The 23,362-nt window shown below is 43.2% G+C and overlaps 1 protein-coding gene across 4 annotated transcripts in view; it reads left to right on the top strand.

The window, feature by feature from the left end:
* Nucleotides 1-22,464, top strand: part of LOC129169588 (seizure protein 6-like) — a 149,787-nt gene extending 127,323 nt beyond the window's left edge. The window contains exons 9-18 of one of the 4 annotated variants that reach the window (XM_054756148.1): nt 562-700; nt 8,342-8,538; nt 10,526-10,720; nt 11,577-11,771; nt 12,697-12,891; nt 13,051-13,089; nt 13,184-13,292; nt 13,361-13,457; nt 16,587-16,660; nt 20,679-22,434. In XM_054756148.1, the coding sequence (XP_054612123.1) occupies nt 562-700; nt 8,342-8,538; nt 10,526-10,720; nt 11,577-11,771; nt 12,697-12,891; nt 13,051-13,089; nt 13,184-13,292; nt 13,361-13,457; nt 16,587-16,613 (1,193 nt within the window). In that variant the 3' untranslated portion in view covers nt 16,614-16,660; nt 20,679-22,434. Of the gene's footprint in view, nt 1-561; nt 701-8,341; nt 8,539-10,525; nt 10,721-11,576; nt 11,772-12,696; nt 12,892-13,050; nt 13,090-13,183; nt 13,293-13,360; nt 13,636-16,586 lie in introns of all 4 variants that reach the window. The other 3 variants (XR_008566446.1, XM_054756147.1, XR_008566447.1) reach the window with 3 other exon arrangements.
* The last annotated feature ends 898 nt before the right edge of the window (nt 22,465-23,362 follow it).

Raw genomic sequence — 23,362 nt, 5'->3', positions numbered from 1 at the left:
ACAAGACGTTTCATTCATGTATTCATGAAATAAGTAATTTAGTTAATTGATTCATTAAATACATCATGAATTGCAATACATGAATAATGAATGCAGTGATATTTCATAGTACATTTGACTGAGGTAGCAGGCTGATTTGCAATGTAGCCAAGCTAATACACAACAAGAAAACAAAATCACATCAAATATGTGAAAATGGTATTAAAAACTGAAAATGAGTGAAATCATCCAACCATTGAAAAGGAATGATTCCAAAGTACTTTAAGAATGAAAACGTGATTGACAAATCGCACGTGGCTCGTCGTTTCAACAGACAAACGTTCAGGCAAACCGGACCTCAAATGACTCCGGTGTGGAAAGTATCAATATTTGGATTTGAGAGCATGAAGAGCTGGTATCGGAAGTATCGGTATCGATCGGTATCGATCCGCACCTCGCTGCTGAGAAGCCCATACTCCATACTTTGTCTCCATACTTTGAATGAAATGAAACGTTTGAGTACACTTCCTGGTTGCTGGAGATGCAGCATCGGTTTTAGGTGTTGTCATCTTTGCGTTGCAGCTGTTTGCAGCGGGGAGATCACCGACTCTGCCGGCGTGGTGTTGTCTCCTAACTGGCCCGAGGCCTACGATAAGGGCCAGGACTGCATCTGGGGCGTCCACGTGGAAGAGGACAAGAGGATCATGCTGGACGTCCAAGTGTAAGCGGCTGCACTCTGCACTGCGAGGGAAAAGTCACGTTAAACGCAAACGATCGCCGCGTTCTTCCTTTCCGCGCTCACTCGCACGGGCACGCTATGACGGGCGCATGGGGGGAGTATTTCTGTGGTTGCGGGGGCTAATTAGATTTTCTCCAGCCTCTGCATTACGCATTCCGCCGTGCTTCCAGCTCGCTCTCTGGCCAGATTAGCCAGTAAGCCTCCCTACTCTCACATCCCTGGTGCGTCTCACAGTTGGCTTTGAAATGAATATGCTCTGGCAGTCAACTTCCCCGAGCCACTTAGCCAGCCCTCCCAACTGGAACTCAACGCACGTGCACACAGATGTCAACATTAGGCACGCGCACGTTGTTTCTCCTTCACCTACTGCTCTTACGCTAACGTCCCCTCCAACACACGCAGTCCCCCTCCCTTGGCTTTTGACTTCAAGTGCTTAAAGAGCACTTCAGAAAACGCTTTCTTCATTGTTTTTCTGGAGAACAACAAGGTGCTTTGTCAGGACCATCTTCCCGTCATGGCTCCATGCATGGCCAACGTCTTGTATAAGCGACGCTGTTATTGCCTCAAGCACTTGCACGCAAGAGGGCACCGAGAGGTCAAATATAAGCCGGTAAGAATGCTGCCGGAGGCTGTGGAAAAATGGCAGACTATCCGCAGCAGAGGCTATTGTATTGGACAGCGTATTTGCACACTCCACTCCACACTCTGTGGACTTGATCCACACTCCTCAGCAAAATGTTAAGAAGAATGGCAAGAATGTACATGTTGCACTGTTGCATCTTAAGGAGCTTCTAAGTAGAGCTTCAACATGCAAAAAGAAGAAATGGGAGTGAGATGACAAAGCAATTTATTGCAAAGAAGCATTGAAGTGAAATAGGCTGTTCATCAGCTGATCAAAGAAACCCCAACCCCCCCCAAAGTGGAAATATGACGTTCAAAAAAGGGGTCAGTAATGAGTAGCTGAGCCATGCTTGGTCATCACAATGTTGCGAGAATAAAGTCAAAATGTTATGGGAATAAAGTCATCATCACGAGAAGAAAATTGGCAGAAATCAGCTGCAATTTTAGGAGATTAAAGACGAGAAAAAAAGTCCTACTCTAACGAGTACAGAAGTCGCAATTTCATGACAATAAACTTGTGATATTATGAGGAAAAATTATGTCATTTTGGTAGCACAGAGTTGACATATTAAAGAAAAAATACATATTTTTTACAAGTTGTAATATTATGAGATTATTGTCATTTTTGTTTGGGTAAAACTTATAATATTCTGAGAATAAAGTCAAAATATTATGGGAATAAAGTCATCATCACGAGAAAAAATTGGCAGAAATGGGAAAAATCCGCTGCAATTTTAGGAGAATAAAGTTGTATCCTAATGAAAAAAGAAGTCACAATTTTACGAGAATGAACTTTATATTGTGAGGAAAAATCATGCCTTTTTAGAAGCATAGAGTTGACATATTCAAGACAAAATACATGATTTTTTATGAGTTGTAATATAATGACAAACAAAGTCAATGTGTCATTTTTGGTTGTGGAAAGTTAGAATATTATGGGAATAAAGTCAAAATATTTACAAAAATTATTTAGACAATTTTGAATAAAGAGTGACATTGCTAATAATAACAATATGCCTTTTCCTATTTTTTAGCATAAATATCCACGTTGCATCCTTTCCAAAGTTAGGACACCCCTGGGTTATTGGAAAAAAAGAGTTAAAAAGCTGCAAAGTTTGATTTGGGATGGACTTGTTTCTATTTGGGAGTGTCTTTTCCAAGGTGTCCTGGTCAGGACGTGCCCCCGTGAGGGTGGTCGGTCATGCGTGGCCCGCACAGCATCTGCTTATCTTTACATTTGGATAACATTGGAGGGCTTACATTTTGTGTCAAAGCGTGTGTTTGTTTGCTCCTGTCACACACATTGACGTGACAAAAGGCTCTCGTGGATGAGTGCAGTCTCATTAAAAGGAGAGGTGGGGGGGGTGGTTAGGTGGGCATTAATGAGAACATTTTCCGTGTTATCATTCATCACCGTGCCTGTGCTGGAAATGACAGAGGAGCGGCGTGCATAATGAGGACTGATTAATTTAGGCCAAACAGGAGGGCTGGCTCCTGGCTAATTAGCATGGCGGCAGACGAGAGGGTGCAGCTGATATCTCCACCTGCACCTCGCCGCGGTGAGGGTTGAAGGAAATGTTTGGCGATATGACACAATGGGGGGATCTGATGCAAGGCTTTGATTACAGTAAGGACAGCACTGAGCTCAGAGAGCCCTCTGCTGGAGGTTGTCACCATTACACCCTCACTACCCCCCCAGCTGCTGGGGCTTCATTTGGAACACAAGCCAGTAATTTGCTTGTCAAATATGAGAAAAATGACAGCATTTCCTATTGAAAGCATGACGCTGAAAGCAATTTGGATGTTTTTTGAAAGTGTTGTGCATAATAAGTGCTTTAGACAGGTCAAGTTTAAAAGGCTTGTGGAAAGTATACACCCAATGTCACACACACACACACACACACGCTCAACAGTGATGATTTAGCAGATGGGTTTGCACCACGTGGGAGAAAATTGCTATTTTCATGAGTGGAAGGGAGAACATGAAATGACCCGAGAGGCGTGACAGCCGAGTCAATGCCAGGTCGCTGAGAGAGGCTGATCGTGTTTAACCTCTGATAGCCTGAAAACTTAACATCATAGCGGCGGTAACACTGGCCTAGCTAGCGTGCGTGTGTGTGTTGGGGGTGCCTTGGGGTTGCAAAATTGTAAAAGATGAAAAGAGCAGAAGTTGTGAAACTTGTGTTTTCAGTGCACAGTTGCCCCTCGTTTATGGTGCTTAATTATTTCCAGACCCAACCGCGATAAGTAGGATTCACTATGTTGGTGGTTGGAGCGTAGGAAACCTGTAAGTAATGTGCAACTATAAGAAGTGTGGTGTTTTAGAAAGCAGTGTTAGGACACTAATTATGTTTAGCTTGGAGACTGTAGCTGCTGCATCAGCCATTGACTAACTAAATACACAGTTTAAGTCTATTTTCATCCTTTTTTAAAATACAAAAATGACCTTTTGATGTTAAAATGCGGCTGTTTGATACGTTTGTAGACACCAGGACGCGTTTAGAGTATCTTGTAGAGCAGGTCGTACAGAAACCGGAAGGTTGGCGGTTCGATCCTCACTCCCTCCACCCAGTCCCTGGGCAAGACACTTCACCCACCTTGCCTCCAGTGCTGCCCACACCGGTGTATGAACGTGGTGGCCAAAGACTACCCCGGGGCAGATGTGGTTACAGATGTAGCTCACCACCACTGTGTGACTGAGGAGTGAAAGAATGAAGGTTCATGTCATTGTGAAGCGCTTTGGGTGAAAAGTGCTATCTTAAATCTAATCCATGATGATTATTTATTGCATGCATACACAGTAAACGTGTACGCGTGCACGTATGCACGGGGTATCTTGACTGGGAGCGTGCATGTACTCTAGTCACGGATTCTACTGCTACAGAAGAACGTGTCCCATGTCCATGTAGCTCTCCAACGAAGTCATGGCAAGATTCCATTGTGGGGAATATGTTTTTCTCCCATTTGTACTCCCAGCATATTTCACAAATCACATATTAACACTTGGTGTGTGTGTGTGTGCGTGTGTGTGTGTGTGTGCGTGTGCGTGTGCGTGTGTGCGTGTGTTGGCCTTAAGCAGTGGGAAAGAGAGCCATGAATATACAGGATGCAAATAAATGCTTGGTTCATCAAGTCCCACATTGGTGCAGTAGAGTAGGATTTTAGCGAAAGTGAGAACGCCAGAAACGAAATGAGCGACTGTTGGCACGTGAACACAACTGAAGTGTTGATTTTAGGTGAGAATTGTTTTGCAAGGACATGAGGAAATATTGTGGTGAGGTTGTGGAAAGACTGGCTTCCACGTGTCAAAATATCACCGTCATCACCAATCACACTGACGCTACGCTAGCAATGCGTCTTCTTCTGCTGTTTCAACAAAAGGTAAACACTAACGCAGGCGGGTACACGCTTTCATAAGACAAGCAGTGGAACGTAAACATGTGCTTCATCAAGTTGAGTAACTCGGTCAAATATCCAAACGTACAGCACATGTTCAAGGACCTGCCACCAAGGAGACGATAAGCAGACCTGGCAACACTGGCCTTATTTATGTCTTCTAGGTTTTATGTTCTCTTATTATGTCTACTGTATTGGGTAATAGAGTGGAAAGGTGAGTATAGGGGTGTTATTCCATCTCTAATGTTAAAAAGCATATTTAGAAGGTCATAAACAGGTTTTCTATGCTCTAACTACAAAAATATTCCATTTCTAAATAAGGAATCCTGAATCAGTCTGGAACCGACTGAAGTTCCTTTTAGCCTTAATCCTAAATCATGGAACAATGAACTTCCTGGTTTGGCCCCACCCACAGACCGGTAATGGGCCACAGTCTGGTGCTTGAAAACTCCTCCTTTAGAAGACATTTTGCATTTATGGTTTGGAGATCGTGATCTTCAATCTCACTGGATCGGTTGAGTGTGAAGTGGCCGGGATGAGAATCAGCACCTCCATGTCCGAGTCCATGGTTCTTGCTCGGAAAAGGGTGGAGTGCCATCTCTGGGTCGGGGATGACATCCCTCCCCAAGTGGAGGAGTTGAAGCACCTCGGGGTCTTGTTCACAAGTGAGGGAAGGATGGAACGTGAGATGGACAGGCGGGTTGGGGCGGCATCTGCAGGTATGCCAACTCTGCATTGTGGTGAAGAGGGAGCTGAGCCGAAAGGCAAAGCTTTCAATTTACCGGTGGGTCCACGTTCCTACCCTCTCCTGTGGTCATGAGCTTTGGGTAGTGACTGAAAGGACAAGATGGCGGATACAAGCGGCCGAAATGAGTTTTCTCCGTAGGGTGGCTGGGCTGTCCCTGACAGATAAGGTGAGAAGCTGTCATCCGGGAGCCAGAGGAAGTGGCTCGGGCATTTGGTCAGGATGGTCCTGGACGCCTCCCTGGGGAGGTGTTCAGGGCACGTCCGACCAATAGGAGGCCTCGGGGAAGACTCAGGACACGTTGGAGAGGTCATGTCTCCCAACTGGCCTGGGAACACCTCGGCATCCGCCAGGAGGAGTTGGATGAAGTACCTGGGGGGAGGGAAGTCTGGGCTTCCCTGCTTCAGCTGCTGCCCCCACCACCTGACGTAAGGACTGATGTGACAAGGTGACGTGAAAAGAGGAGGGAGTCTACCATGTCTGTGGTGAGGGGAAATGTTTCTCTTGGGAGTCTATTGTGAGCTGGCAGACTACTAACTAGTTTCATGGAGAATTACCTAAAAAGATTCAGACTAAATAGCACGAGATGGTGTGTGATAAATTCCTCTAATAAAGCAAAACATTAGGGGACCCGACCTCAGATACACAAATGAATGAATGCAGGATGAATGCTTCAGGGGCCAGAATGAGAAGCAACGTCCGTAAAGTCTGTTTTCTTGCCTGGGAGCTCATTTATCCAAATGGGCTGGTCTTCACAGGTGATTATTCCCAGCATCGCTGGAACGGGTGGCAGCTGTGCGAGTTAGGAGTCGTGATATTTTATATCATTCGCTCCACGAGTGTCAAGTCATTCACATTTGTAGCCCTGCTGACGCTTTTTAAGAACGTGGCCATCTTCCACAATCCTTGTGTGAGACATGAACACACACGTATTTCTCTTTTCTGTACCTTCTAGAGATGAGGCAGGTAAAGCAGGCCTTACACCCGACGTACGTGCTGGCTACGTGCAAAAATGGGGAAAATCCCAAGAGACACGCACGTGGCCCGCACGGATTCTCAAATCCGCAGGCAAAGCTGCAGGGAGAAAATTGGGTTGCAAATAATTTTCTGCGTGCATGCAGGAAAACCGTACACGCAAGGCAGGAGGAGTGTCACATGTTTAAACGTACATTGTGTACATTGCTCCTCCAGCTGCACACACTGCTTCTCCCGACCTCCGTGGACGCACGGAGGCTGCTCACATGGCGTATCCGACATTAATGCGCCTTGCCTGGCCACGGCGAGCAGCAAGCACATGGGTGTCACGAATCACTTGCTCCAGAAATACGATGCAGTTGCAGCCCCTCTGAAACCCTACTTCCTCGACACGCTGGCCACGGCCAACAAATTTCTCAAAAATTGTAGAGTGTGCGTGTGGTAAGACGTGCGTCGGGATGTAAGGCCAGCTTAATGAATGCACGTAATGGGACACACCTATCCTGCCTATGAAAACACCTCCAAAAAGCCCCAAGAAGGTTTAGTGGTTTTCCATCCATGCTGTGAGCGTGTAGTAACAGGTACATTCCTGATAACATGTCATACTTGTAGTATTTTGGGAACTTCCTCCCTGGGTGCATTGATTTCACATAGCAACATAGAAAGGAACAAAAGCACAGCAGCAGTGGCGGCAGCTCCAATATGTAGCGTTAGCTTTGGCTAGTGTGTGGTGAAGCTAGTCGCTAGCTGGCTAGTAGCTAGCCGCTGTGGTGTGGTGATGTGTCACTACGCCAGTAAAGTAGTTATTGGCTGTAGCAATGTTTTTATTTCTTTAGAAATAAAGAAAAGAGAAAGACGTGTGTTCATGTTTCACATAAGGATTGTGCATGATGGGGAAAAATTGCAAAACAAAGTGCACTTTTCCTTGAACATAAGTTTATGATGCTATTAGAACACCAGAACCAATCATATTAGTGTTTAGAGTCAGGAGGGAAATATGATCATGTGTCAACTTGCATTATTATTTTCAAAAACACTTTGATGCCTTTTTAAAGTGAACCCATCTGACGCTTGATGTAATATCACATTTACTTTTAGTTGGCATTCTTTAATCAGCAGGGATTCGTGCGTGGGAGTGTTTCATCTTACCTTCAATCGTCTATGACAGGGGTGTCCAAAGTGCAGCCCGGGGGCCATTTGCAGCCCGCAGCACATTTTAAAAATATGACTTAACAAGAAAACCCCAAAAACCTTGCAAAAATGGAAAAATCTGTAATAGTACAAGAAAAAAGTCAAAATATAAAGTAAAAAAAGTTGCATTCATGAGAAAAAAGTAATTTTTTTTGCATAAATGCGTAATGTAATGAGGAAATATGATGTCATTTTAGGAGCATAAAGTTGTTACATTAAAGAAATATGGTGCTTTTTTTAAAGTTGTAATACTATGAGAAACAAATAAAACAAATACAAAATTTGATTGTGGAAAAAGTTATCAAGTTCTGAGACAAAAGTCAAAATATTACAGAAATAATAATAATAATTACAAGAAGAAAATTGAAATAGTTGGAAAATGTTAAAAATCTAACATTTTAAACTGCTGTAATTTTACAAGAATAAAGTCCTAATATTCAGAGGAAAAATAATGTCATTTTAGTAGCATGGAGTTCAAATGTTCATAAGTAAGTAGTAAGTTTATGACGATCACGTTCATGTTTGTAGTCAGGAGGGAAATAGAATCATGTGTCAGCTTGTATTGTTATTTTCAGACACTTCGATGCCTTTCTGAAGGGAACCCAAATGACAGCTGATGAAAAGTCATCCTAAGCTGGAGTTGTCGGGTTTGGCTGAATCTCCAGTTCATGACGATCTTCCTTGCTTTCCCGCAGACTAAACCTGGGCAAAAACGACCTCCTGACGTTCTACGACGGCGATGACCTGTCTGCCAACATCCTGGGCCAATACAGCGGCAAGCGCCCTCACTTCAAGCTCTACACGTCCATGGCTGACGTCACCGTTCAGTTCCAGTCAGATCCCGCCACGAACATCTACGGCTACAACAACGGCTTCGTGGTGCACTTTTTTGGTAAGATTCAAGTCAACGAGTGTACTTGTTGCATCTGTCCGGGTGGAGAGCAGTGACAAACAGGAAGACAGTAATTGGGTGGGCTTAAATAGCGCCTGCTTTGCCTGATGCTTTGTGTTCGCCGCCGTGTGTGGCGCTGCAAGGGGGGGCGCGTGTCGACGGGCGCCGAGCCCCTGCTGCGTTCCTCCCGGCAAACATCTCGAGCCTCTATTTACATTTGCCGTCCAAAACGCTCGTGCTTAGCACACACGCAAAATATTGCAGGCACATTCCCTGCTGTTACATGAATGTGTTTCATCCTTAAAGAGCCCCCGTCTCTACGTGAACAAAGACTGGATATGCAGAAGAATGGAACGTGTTTTGCTAAATCTGCTTAACATCTCGTGTGAGACGCTTGCCAGGCTATGATATCACCGCATATCCAACATGGTAAAGTCGCACCTGTCTTCATAGTTTGGAAGGTCCTGCCACTTCTAGTTGAAAATAGATGCAGCATGCGCAGCCTTTAAGTTCAAGTGGGGTGGTGGCGACACCTAGTGGCCGCCGTGATTTAGTTGCGCTTGTGACGCAGTTTGGCCTCACCGCTTGAACGATACCGGATGCATTTTGTGACGGAATACTTTCTAATACGCTTCTGCCGTGGAGACTGTCTGTAAGTAATGTGCAACTAGAATGCTATGATTGACAAGCGGGCTATTTTAGGCAACAATGTTGCTTAATTAGGGCTCTAACTACTGTATGTCTAGTAGTGATGTACGGATCGATGCCGAAATATTGATACTTCCGATACCAGCTCTTCAAAATATCAATACTTTTGATACTTCAGTCATTTGAGGTAATGTGTCTGTTGAAACGACTTCTTTTCTTTTTTTATTGTTTAAAATCCCATTTGTACATATTTGATATGATTTTGTCCTGTTTTTTCAGTTGTATATTAGCTTGGCTATTTGGAAATCATTGATAAGAAATACATAAATTACTTAAATTTATTTACATTTAAAAAGTCTTTCATTCATAAATTAATTAAATCTTTCGGTGAATTTACACAAAGTATTGGTATTGGATCAGTATCGCCGATACCAGCCTGACTTTTACTCAGTATCAGATTGGAAAAGAGATGAGCGGTATCGCACATCACTAATTATGTCTAGCTTGGAGATTGTAGCTGCTGCGTCAGCCGCTGACTAACTAAAAGCACACGCATGATTTTCAGTCCATTTTCATTTATCTGTGAAGGCTTGGTGTTAAAATACGGCTGTTTGATACTTTCCAAAACACGCGTCCAAGTGTCATGTCACGTATTACAAGTGTCTTCTTTGAGAACATTGTGACATTTCATTTATTAACCAGGTAAGTTTCTATTGCATCCATACATGCAGTAATTGCTCGTTTATCACGCTCAATTGGTTCCAGGTTATAAGCAGCATTTCTTCTTCATGAATGGAACAGTTTCCTAGTTAGAGCATAGAAAACCTGTTTACCACCTTTTAAATATGCTTTGTATGACATAACACCCATCAAAGAAGAGAAAATAAGACATAATATGGACTCACATGTTGACATTCATCAGTGATCAATGTAGAATACCACATACCGTTGCAACATCTTCGAATGCGTCTTCTGAATGCCTCATATTTGTCTTCATTTAGTCCTGTTATGCTTAAAAAAGGCTTTATTTAGGCAAACGAATATGAAAAATCTGCTTAAACATGCCTTTTATTCCAAATAATAATGCGCTGTATTCAAGCACGAAACAGTGATAGAGTGAAGCCGTGAAGAGCGAAGTGGCGAGAGATTACTGTAAATCCAACGAATCTCTTCCAAACACCCAAAACATATGAAGAAAAAAGACATTTCACAGAGAGCATTGGCTAATCAAATAAATCCATCTAAACTGAAAAAATATGAATACATAAATCAATAAACACATGTAAATACATTAATATGAATAATACAGTATTGCATCTCTGCTATTGCATATCAACAGAGGTCCCAAGGAACGACACCTGCTCTGAGCTGCCAGAGATCACCAACGGCTGGAAGAGCACGTCCCACCCAGACCTCATCCACGGCACCGTGGTCACCTACCAGTGCTACCCTGGATATGAGCTGGCAGGCTCCGAGATCCTCATGTGCCAGTGGGATCTCAGTTGGAGCGGCGATGTGCCCAAATGTCAGCAAGGTGAGGAACAGTATTTGTATTCCATTTGCACGTAACGACCGGTGAAATTTGGATAAACCTCCAAGCAATGGGCTTGTGTCGTGGTTCACATCGCAGAGGTGCCTGAGGTCAAATGTTGGCACACCGTACTTTTTAGTGCTGTGCCAACTAAAGCCGTTTGGCGATTCCGTCTGAAAAATGTCTGGTGTTTTGGACTTGGCTTTCCAGACCTGTCTAGCAGGCGCTACCAGACGGCGCGAGTCGTTCCAAACTCAGGACATGTTCAACGTTCCCGGCGACCAGTTTTAGAATGCGACTGGCGGTTCTCATATGTAAGAAATCTTACAGCTTTTTATGGCTGATGGACAGGAAGGAACTCAAGGAACTCACCAAATGCAACTTGATGACATTTCCACAACAACAGGATGAACGTCAATCAGCCATGACATGTCACATTACATTGAGATCTCAGTTAGCATCTGACCCGGTTAGTGTGTTAGTGTGTTTTTCCTCCATCCATCCATTTTCTTTGCCGCTTATCCTCACTAGGGTCGTGGGTATGCTGGAGCCTATCCCATCTGATTTGGGTAAGAGGCGGGGTCCACCCTGGACTGGTGGCACATATAGACAAGCACATTCACTCACATTCATACCTTAACATTCATACTTGTTTGTCAGACGTACTCAGACGTTAGTCATGCTCTCCTATGTACCGTCCACAGACAAAGCAAATGTATTTGCTGCCCTATGACAACGTCTAACAGCAATATTGAGACGGGGCAGACGGAATGGTTAAACGTATGGATCTCTCAGGACCTCTCTTTCAGTGCTCTGTCTAACATAAGATTTGCATTTTTGAAAATCTGCCTCGCACCAGTGATGACATGCCAGGACCCTGGAAACGTGGAGCACAGTCGGCGAGTGGTGACGGGCACCCGCTTCGCCGTGGGATCGTCCGTGCAGTTTGTCTGTAATAAAGGCTACATTCTGTCAGGCAGCAACAACCTCCTCACCTGCTACAACAGAGACTCAGCCAAACCCAAGTGGAGCGATCGGCTGCCCAAGTGTGTTCGTAAGTCACACGCCGGATAGACATCCTTTTCATAAGCGGCTGTTCCTCATTCAAAAGATTCAACATTCTGGGTTTAGGACCACAAGCTGGTGGCAAGCGGACCCCAAAATTAGCCAAGAATCTTAAATGTGAATGTAATGTGATGTTAACTCCTTCAATCCCAGACATTTTTCAAAAGACAACACCTTCAGCAGCGGCCATTTTAGACCATTTGGACTGATCTTTCAAGGCACACAGAGCAACTATAAACGACACAAAAAAACATCAAAATAACAATTTATTTACAAATAGAACACCATGAACTATTTACTAGTTTCACATTTAGAAACTGAACTATGCGTGTGCACGCGTGTGCACACGTGCACGCGCATGTGTTCAAATTTCCCTACAATGTGTAACCTTCTTCACGGTCCACTCCTCCACGCTCTCCCTCTTCCTCCTTCCTGTCGTGTGTGATTTCTCTATTTACTTATCAATCAGCTGTTATCAAATGCACTTCCGCCACCTCGTGGCCGTTTTTATGTTCTAAAAGTGCTCTGAAGTGAAATGCATTAGTGGAGGGTTGCGTCATCACCTGTTTTTGCCTCTGTTACAAAAAAATAAAAGACGTATAAAAGACTCAGCTAAAGCGGAGTAAACAAACGCTTCTGGAGGCAGATGGTCGACTTGGTTCAGTGTATTTTTCATCAAAATAGTCATGCCAAAATGTTGTGTTGCTGCTGGATGTTAACAATGTCCCAGTGATACTGCAAGTTAGCTTTCTTTTTCAAAAGAGGAAGCACTGTTGTTAATAACTGCAACCGGTATTGTCTTTTGCTAAATTGGCCCCCAAAGCACCAGTCCCCACCAGCTGGCATTTAGTGGCCCCCAGTTGAATGCTGCAGGTATGCTTCCCTTCCCGTCAAGATGCTGCTCTATCTTTCAGCTGAAAAGTACGAGCCGTGCAGGAATCCCGGCGCTCCCTCCACCAGTGCACAAAGTTCTGAAAAGGCTTTCTACCAAGCAGGCGAGACCCTGACCTTCTCCTGCCACCCAGGCTATGAGCTTCAGGGCACGGCCACCATCTACTGCATCCCTGGACATCCGTCACAGTGGAACAGCACGCCGCCCGCTTGTCGAGGTAGAGCGCCGGTGTTGTCCACGCTTTAAAGAATTGCAATTTCATGAGCCATTGATTTTCCTGCTGCAAAAACAAGCTTTTGTTAGCGCTCAGGTGTGACGTGTGCTTTGTGCAGCACAACAATGGCTAAAGATTGACTGACTAATTGTCTCTGTGCAGCCTCCTCCAGTCAATACGTGAATGAACGCAGGTTGGACGGTGAGTTACGCTTTGAAATGCTGCAACAACAAAACATGCGATTTATTTTTCAGCATATTTTCTCGGAATAATTGCTGTTGCTCTGACCCTCCAGTTGTCAATACAGATTACAGCACTGAGGGAACCAACATCGCCCTCGCTGTCTTCATTCCAACCGCAGTCATTTTGGCGGGTGTGCTCGGGATTTATGTCTGTGCTGCAAAGTAAGTCGTCGCGCTGCACTTTTGCAAAGAAATGCACATTTACATGACTTTCCCCTGCTCTCACGTAGATTCCAAGGGAAGTCCATCAGAATGCCGACACCCTCGCCGCCGTATGACAACATGGCGGAGGAGTCGGCCTTCGATAACCCAGTTTATGACAGAGGAGTAAGTACGGATGTGATGAGCATGCAAGACGTGGACTCACAAAACACCAGCGTGCTGTCCTGAACCTCCCTCCCTGCGTCTGGGGTGGGCTGTCTCGTCTCCATCCCATGTTTCACCAGAAGAGGGCGCCCGCACCTCATCTTCCCATCACCACCGCCATCAGCAGCAAAGCATACAAGTACAACTTGCATTACTGTGTCACCGCAGGGAGTGTTTCATCTTACCTTGAATCAGCTATGGTTGGGTGCCCAAAGTGCGGCCCGCGGGCCGTTAAAGGCTGGTAGAACATTTTAAAAATATAACAAGAAAACAAAAAAAACACATCTTAACTGGAAAAATCAGCTGTAATTTTACAAGAATGAAGTCAAACTGTTAAGAGACAAAAATGAGGAAAATGTTGTCATTTTCCGAGAATAACGTTGTCATATTATGAATAAAAACTATGTCATTTTAGTAGCATAAAGTTGAAATGTTAAAGCAATGTTTGTTTTTTCAAGTTGTAATATTATGAGAAACAAAACGACGAAAAAAGTCGGAATTTTTGAAAGATTTGGTTGCAGAGAAAGTTATAAAGTTACGAGAATAAAGTCAAAATATTACAGGAAAAGTAATAAGAAAATAAATAAAAAATGGAAATAGCAGAAATGGAAAAAACAGCTGTAATTTTACAAGAATAAAGTCAGAATATTAAGAGAAAAAAGTTATATTCTAACAAGAAAAAAAGTCGCAATTTTACGAGAATAAACTCATAATATTATGAGGAAAAATCATTTTACTAGCATAGACTTAAAATAGTAAAGAAAAATACATTTATTTTTCTGAAGTTGTAATATTATGAGAAACAAAATTGGCATTTTGGGAAAATTAGTTTGGAGAAAAGTTATATTATTATGTGAATAAAGTCAAAATATTACAAAAATTGTTTTACAAATATTATTGAACAAGAAAATGGAAATATTTGAAAAAAACAGCACAACTGGGAAAAACAAGAGCAAGGTTGATATGAATAATAGACTCTTTCACCTGAATCCCGAAGCTGAGATGCACTTTTCTTGAAATATATCAAACAGTTTAGCATTTCTTACACAACATCAAAGTGGCAAATTTGCATCCTTTCATTGTTCACTGTCCCTCGTTGGAAAAGGTTTGGGCACCCCTGGTGTATTCCATCGCACGCGATCATCTTGTCCCTTTCATTGGCATCGCATCCTGTTGCAAAGAAGGCATTCATGCTGCTAAGACACGCAATGTAAACTTTTAGGATGCCTGCTAATCGCACTCACAGGATGTGAAGATGTTCCCAACTCGAAGCTGTGTTTGTATTCTTCTTCCAGAAGAACATGCCGTACATGGGGTCTCTGTTCTAGTTCATCCCAACTGTGTTGGTGGGGTTCTTCCACACCAGACGCATCTAAACATGCTCCAATGGTTCCACTGCTGTGTGGAAAAAGTGTTCCCACTGATGTGGAAGCACAAAATATGACACGTTCTCCAAACCTGCTGACTAAAAACCTGACAAGGGATTGAATTTAAAGTTGAGGTGCACTCAAAAAACTGTTTTTGCGGTGGTTTCTCAACAAAAGCATGTAAAAAGATAACTACACAACTTCACGAGAAAAGCGTCCGATAAAACCGAAATGTATGTCAATGATAACAATCATGATGATTTGGACACCATGTGGTTTATAGACATCAGCACATAATGAACTTCATTTGGCCCCATGTCTATAGCCTCGCTTCTTGCTTTGCTGCTGGTGTGTTGAAAGCGCTTCCCGTGCGAATCAACACGTGTGATGGCAGAGGACACGAAAGGTGACAAATGTTATTTGTACTTGGCCAATAGTGTCCGTGTGGCAGAAATCCAGCACATCCAGAATGACTTCCACTGCAAATCATTTTACACCATCCTGTTCCACTTCATATCAGACACTCAAGAAAAGCGCCCTCCAGTATTCCTGTCAGGTTTTGGTGTCCTCCCACCCCGCCACCCAAACATCCAGGATTCAATTAGCAATTAAGAAAAGACCAAATGTTATCCTAGATCAACTTTATCACCGCTGTAGCTCAATAATGTAACAATTACTGTGGAATTTCTAACTATTTTGGAATATACCTAAAATAGAAGGTCGTCTGCAGGTTGGGAGAATATGTCATGTGTAACATTCTAATATCACACACTCATCCATGTGTTATACTCCTATTCATATTTATTCATATTCATATATTTACGTTCATTTATGTATTCATATTTCTTGAGTTTAGACTGATTTATTTGATTAGGAGAGATTTTTACAGACTTTTTGCTATTTAATGGGTGTGAAACAGATTTTTTTGACATGATTTATTTGGCATGCTTCACTTCCATGTATTTCACTAGAGATGCCCGATGTCTTTTATTTTTTCCAAACCGATACCTTTCTGCTTCTCAAGGCCGATAACCAATGACCTTTTTCAAATGTAGGTGTAAGTGTAGTTTGTGCACACGTGGAGGTAAGAAGGACTGGAACTAATTAGGATTTGTTGATTAGACCTAATGAAATATGATGACATCACTACTCCCACATCACTACCATCAGGAGAACCAGAGTGTAGAGGGGGAGGAGCCACCTGCTGTGGGCCAGAAAGGGACACTGTATTCGGGCACACGCTCCGAGCAGCCGGTGTGACGCCACGGAGGTCTCTGGCAAACCTTTTGCACTTTCCAAACGCCGCAGAGCTGGCGTCTCAGGTGGCCGAGAAGGTTTTTGTGTGCTCGATGTTTTTGTTTTTTTTCCTTCATCGCGGAGAATTTGGTACGACAACCTTCCTCTTAAAGTGAATGTTTGTTTCCAAGTGAGCTCAGGGGAAGGTAGCACAGGCCGTTAACGTCACAGGCAGGAGAAAAAAGGAGCGCTTGATTTGCTCGCCCGCATTTTTAGAAATTGGTTCTAGGAGCTATTTTTAATGTTATTTCTTTTTAATGATTTATCGGTATGACGATAATTATCGTGCACCACTCATTTTTACCATCACAGCACATAGTGGTGTTGACAATTTACAGTAGTGCACGTGTACAATGTGTGTGTTCTGTTGGTGTGCTTTGCTTTTAATATCACATCTCCTCTGCTGTCCTTCCTTGTCTTCCTCCAGCAGTGGCAGACACATTGTAGATACTAAACCCCGTCACTATGTCCATTTTGGCTCCGCTTCGTAACAACAATGAGGTGAGATCTTCGCCCGTTGCCGAGAGCGCATCTCACACACTGTCACCTGAGCCTCCAGACCGTCCTATTGACCACCTCTTCCTACCTGTCACACCCTTTTATGACCTCTGGAGGGGAAAACTTGACACTGGCTTCACTTTTGAAATGTATTTGTGGCATCATGTCTCCCTTCAGAGAAACATGAGGAATCCTGCACATAACACACTGGAAAGCTGATACATACTAATCTAACATACGCATTAGCAAACACATGCAGTATTATATTGCATAGACGACACGTAACACAAAAGGAGCCATAAGAGGATCCAGTCAAGCTCTTTTTGACCCCAACTGCTGATGTACCTAATGAAATGGCAGCAGAGTGTTTACTTTAACTGCTGTGTATCACAATCAAGCACAACTAAACACAGTGGAACTTTGGTTAGCGTACGCCCTGGTTAGCGTATTTTCAGGATTGCCTTGAAAATATACACAAAATTTTGGCCTGGGTTTCCATTCATTTTTCGGTCTTGTCGTGTTATTAATACATATTTTTACCACAAAACATCCTCGTTTGCGGCCTATTAGCTTGCTGATAGAGTGGAAGCTCAGTTAGCATACACCTCGGTTTGCCTCAGTTTGTGTCAAAAATGTCCACCAAAATTTAGCGTGAGTCCACATACATTTTTCTGTTTTGCATGCAATGTGGCGCGCATTGTTGTGTGATATTAATTCTTTCAATGCCAAAGACGTCAATAGACGCGGGAGCTACAGATCAAAGTCTTATTCATCTTGTGTGTCAATTTCTGACTAGTAGGCTAAGTATTTCTGTCCCAATAGGGGGCAACAGTTCTCTTCTGCTCCAACCGGCAGCGACAGATTGTCTATGAATAAGACGGATTGTGGGTTGAGAGAGGAAAATGGCAAAACACAAGAAATCGAGCAGAGACAAAACTGACAGATGGCTAACACTGCACAGAGCTTGTCTGGCGGTGGATCTGCCTTTAGTAGAGACGCGATCGCACAAGATAGAGGTGACATGGGTGATGTAGGTGACGTAGACACCAATGCAGTTGACAACGGCAGCCGAAGCAACAAGCTAGTGGTTAGCGTTGCTGAGCCGTGTGGTGCGACACCGGAGCCTGACACCGGAAGCAGTTCAGAGTCAGGTGACTCAGAACCCGACCCTGATTCTTCTGACGAGTTGCTGCCCTCTGGATCGGTCAGCAGCAGGGATCCAGCAGACCCCACCGTCACTCTGCTCGAATTTGCTTTTCTGCAGAAAAGCTTGTTTTCTCAGTTTTTTTGGTGAAAATCTGGTGTTTTTGCTGAAACTACCCTATGTTCTACCACCAATATCTAAAGACCCAAAAAGGCTAGAAACAAACTAATTTTCCTGATGAAAGAAGAGAATCTAAAGTTTCTTTAGATACTTTCAATGTTTATGTAGTCGTAAAACTCAATATTCTGTGGGTCTTGAAAGTTCAGCCCAAAAGCTGTGGCGGTATGGAGCTCTGCGCTCTGAACGGGTTGGCAGTCAATGGGTTAATATGCTGCGTGAATCCAGCTGCGTTTTTAATGAGTATTTACTGTATCATAAAACGTCCTTGTTAGCAGCCTATTAGCTTGCTAATACAGAAGAAGCTCGGTTAGCATACGTCCCAGTTAGCACGTTTTTCGGTTTGTGTCGAAAATTTACACAAAAATTTTGCGCACGTCTTGTGTTATTAATACACTGTATAAGCCCCACTGTGATTTTAATGTATTTTTATCATAAAACGTCTTTGTTAGCAGCCTATTTGCTTGCATGGAAACAGGAAGCGGACGTCTATGATGTCATCAGCGGTTGTAGTTCTTGGCTAGCTAACACAGTTAGCCACAAGTCTCTGTTTTTCTTTTGGGTTAGTGTTAGGCTGTAAAATTAGCCACGATGGTGCCAAAGTAAGTTGCAAGTGCATTTATATGCATTTCCAATCCTTCTTCTGCATGCAAAAGTATAATTATCAAACTGTAAAAACGTGTTTTGTGTTTTCTGGAACGGATGAATTGCACGTACGTGATTGGGAATTGTGGGAAACAATGACTGGATTAGCCTACCTTTCGGTTGGAGTTGGGCGCTAAGCGAGGTTCCACTCTACCTAGCTGCTAACACCTGCAATCATGTCTAACGATACTATTTGTATGCTGCACAAATGTATGACACGTTCTCCCAACCTGCAGAGATCTTCACTAGGATCTTCTATTCTCTGTATATTTTCATGTTGTTAGCGGGAGATGAAATGTGCATTGTTTCTTTATTGAGTTACAGTGTTCCCCCGCTCCATCGCGGTTCACATTTTGTGGACTTGCTGTTTCGCAGATTTTTTTTGTGCTTTTTAAAAAAAAAAGTATAGCGTATGAATGGTGGCCCTTTAAAAAGAATTGCATTGTGGGAAGTTGAGTGTTGTAGTTCTGTGCTTTAGCACGAGGCGGCGTTGTCTCTCTAGTTTCTCTCTTCTGTATGCACCACCCATTGTCTTCTGCGTCCTGATTGGCTGTAGACCATGGTCAGTCAACCTCCTTCATGCTATCTCCTGTTGTGGTCATGGCTAGCAAACTAGCTAATCGTGTGAGCTGCTCGCTAGCCACCAGTAAAAAATAGTGTCGACGAAACGTTCTGCACCCAAAAGGCAGAGGAAGATGCTAACCATCACACATAAATTTGTACTTCAGGACATGCTGAAGGAAAGCAGAAAGAGGAAAATACGACGACAGGAGCAATATGTTTTAACAAGGATACAATACGCTGCAGTACAGCAGAACAGCGCCAGGACGAAATTCATGTGCATCACTTAATCCTGTCTTGTGTCCAGCCTAGTAGGTTGATCATTAAAATTCAAACGAACTTTGAACTTGGAGTGTTTAAACAAGAGAGAAATGTGAGAAAATGTTAATGCCTGTCTGAGAAAAGTGTATCAAGTGTATGGTGGGGGTCTTTACAGCCTTAAAACATATACAGTATAATCCTTGTAAGAAATAAAGTTGGCTACTTTGCGGATTTCGCTTATTGCGGGCTATTTTGGGAACCTATCCCCCGCGATGAAGGAGGGAACACTGTATAGTGGTGACAAAATGAATCTTGGGTACCATTTGGTCACACCCTGACAGGAGTATCCGGTTCACATCACAATTTCTGTGGCACAGATAATATTGATGAAGTACAGGGATTTGGGAAATCCAATTAGGTTCATTACTCTCATGTCCCCCGCCGTCACGCTCGTTATGTTGCATGGGAAGCGCCTTGAACGCCTTCTGTTTTGTTTCACACACGCACCAGCTGCAAGAAGCTAGGCTACAGTTCCAGCATGTGACCCAATGAAGTGAACTACAACAGATATCTAAAAATCATGTGGTTAAACGCGGGGTCTGGTCAACTTCCTGGCTACAGCTGGTGAACGTCAGGTGGTTTGTCTTTGAAAAAGTACACAGCCTTACGTCAGGCGGATAGTGGAGTTGGAGTTGGCCATCGTATTCACAGTCTTTGCTGCTTCAATGTCGGGATAAGATGGACGTGATTGATTGTTTTGCTTACCTGACTGTTTGGAAGAAGTCCAAAACAGGACACTCTGCACACCGTGAACCCGGAGGTGTTTCATCCTGTGAGCAAAACTAGCGAGTGGCGTCGCATACAGTCGAAGGTTGAAATGGATGAACACAAACGCTTCCTGATGCTTCTTCTTCGTTGGTGTTTTTGCCGGATGGTGGGCTGGTCGATCGCCGAACGCAGGCATGGAAATTTAAAAAAATAAACGATTCAGGGAGAATCGGAATGGTTGTCCCGGTTCCCATCGATGCTCGATGCCCAACCCGAGTTATCGCTGTCGTACATTTTTGCTTTTATTTTATTTGCCTCCATGTTTTTACGTTCCCACTTCCAATTTTGACTCGCTTGTCGGGTCCTTAGGTTCTCAGGTTGGGAGAAGGTGTCACGTCTACTTAAGTCTGTTGATCTGATTTTGTCAGCTGCCCTTTGACTGCTTTGTGTGTCTGGTCTTTACAGGACAAATGAGAAAAAGATAAAGAGCTGTGAATTTAGAGCCCTTGAATTGCTCAAGCTTTGCCTTTGGGGACCTTCCTCTGCACTGCTCATCTTTCCCTTCAAGTATTGTGTAAATACTTTACGGCTTTCCCAGGTCAACTCTGTGAATTTGTGGATCACCATGGTGATATTTTTATAAACTAAATTGCTGACGACCCAAGGTGATTACATAAAATTTGTGTATTTTTGATGCCCTTACTCAGTCACTGCTCGACCTTGAGGGGAAAGGGGCTTTCTTTGAAAACCCTTTCGATACAATTTCCCCATCCCGTCCTTCCACTTTCGTCATTCATTTGCCACCATGACTGTATTTTGTTTGTGTGTATGGATCTGCTTTTTGTAAATAAACTGCCTGTCCAATACAGTACACGTGTCTCCTGACCTGACTGATACTAGCCTGACAAATCAGCGTGAAATATCAAAGCACTGAGCCGTTATTTATTATCTGGTGTGCTGACATTGTCGCTACTCTTTACCTGCATATCAGACCATGCAACAAGAATAAAAGATACGGCCCTGGAGCACTTCAAATCTTACACATCTACCACAATGTTAGGCACGCCTGTACGAGCTAATGAAATATTTCACTTCACTTATTTCATTCAACTGCACACCAAACGGAGCTGATCATATTTTCTAAACTGACCCATCATCATGAAATTGTATTGAAAGAAAATGGGTTATTAACTTATCCAATACTATTTAGATTTACATTTCCTGATTTGCCAGCCTCCGATTCGATTTAAGGTGGAATTACACTAAGTGTTACTCTCGGTGTCTGCTCCTTGTCAAAGCATTTTAGGTAAGACGTTACTTGCCTGACACACACTATTGTATTTGTCAAACTTGTATTTTATATGTGAAAATGCAACTCAGGCACGTTTGTCTGTTTTTTCGGCCTCTACTTCTCCAATCAGGACTAGATGAGGCCACAGACCCTGAAAGTTCATAAAACGCAGTTTCTGATTTGCGAAAGCTTTATTCTATTTGTGAAAATGCAATAAAGGCACATGTCTGTTTTTTCAGCATCTAGCCCACATTAGACCTGGTCCAGATTGAAAACCAGTGAACCTAAACTTCTCCAATCCGAACTAGATGAGGTCACAGACCCTGAAAGTTCATAAAAACACAGTTTCTGATTTGTGAAACCTTTATTCTATTTCTGAAAGTGCAATAAAGGCACTTTTCCGTGTTTCTTCAGCCTCTAGACCACATCAGACTAGACCTGGTCCGGTTTGACAACCACTGGTCTTACGTGAAATGCTTTCCCAATAAGAAGCGTCACAAAAAACAGACAATCCGAACAAACGGCAGCACCGCACAATAGGTTCATTCCACCTTAAATGTCCCTTGTGGCGGACGGGAAGCTGGCGAATGAGAAGCGTGGTCTCACAGCGTGCTTCGAGGTGTACACTGAAGTCACACGAAGAAGAAGAAGAAGAATCATAGATCCCAATCTTACTGTTTTTCAGGTCATGGAGGTGCCTGTGATATTGAAACATTTGCATATAATGTGTGTACTCATCATTGACAGCAGACGCTATCACACGCTGGAATGTGATTTTCATCCGAGCATCCACGTGAGATGTCACGTGATGCCCTCTGTTATCTCTGTACTTTAAGACAACTCTATGAAAGGTTCTGTCACCTTAAACAAATAAAGATTTCAGCTTTATCTGATATGCACAGGTGTTTCCTGTGTGTATGTGTGGACTCGTCTTTGAAATGTGTGTTATATTCATGGCTTTTACGGCGAGAATGATGACGTCACTTCCACATCTCTCCGGCCGAGCGCTTGACGTCCAATTCTCCACCAAAACGCTAGGGGCAGTGTTTACCAGCGCATCAGCAACCCCAAGTCACTCTCTGCTCTTGGACTAGCTAGCTTCCGGTTCAGTAGGAAACAATGACGTCGCTGTGCAGCCACTGAACTCTATACTACTGGAAGGGGCGTCCCTGCTGACCGCATGAAGCCATTGGTCGGCCATCTTGCTTCACCCAAAAAAGCACACACGCATACACATACATGTATCTTCATTCACTACATTTATTATGTTTCGGTATAAAAATTAACACGAATGAACAAAAATTCAATTGAAATAGAGTAAATTTACTAGACCCAAATCTCAAAATTTCCCTCCAGTTTAAGGTTTTTCCTACCTCTATGGTGTGAAATTACAATGCATAACAAGTCAATTTCAGTGTTCACAAGGTATTTGTTATGATAAGGATCTACGTAGTATCAAAGTTAAATGCTAGCATACCTTTAGAAGATGATCAGGAAAGTCAAATATTGTTGGAACTGCATTTTGTCGTAATCTAACAGTCTGGCCGGTCCTGTCCAAGTTCTCCTCGGTGAAATGACTTGAACAGAGTTGCGATCTGGCTGCAGGAATCCACCTGTCTCTCCGCATATTTACTACCCATTGCTTTAGAAGTTGAGCATTGCAGTGTGGAAATCTAAAGGAGAATAAGGGCTCATTTACAACTACTTAGATGAAAAGATGCTTACAGATTTAAAGTATCTATTTTTATTATTTATAAGCATTTACCTACCTGTGAAATGTAAGTCCCTTGTTGCCATTTTCACGAGTATCACGATTTGTGCAATTAATAGCAGCACAAGACGGCATCTCCAACTCCTC

Source organism: Dunckerocampus dactyliophorus, chromosome 16, assembly GCF_027744805.1.
Source record: "Dunckerocampus dactyliophorus isolate RoL2022-P2 chromosome 16, RoL_Ddac_1.1, whole genome shotgun sequence".
Classification (NCBI taxonomy): Eukaryota; Metazoa; Chordata; class Actinopteri; order Syngnathiformes; family Syngnathidae; genus Dunckerocampus; species Dunckerocampus dactyliophorus.
Note: the sequence above shows the minus strand (reverse complement) of the source record. Positions and strands in the feature narration are given on the sequence as shown.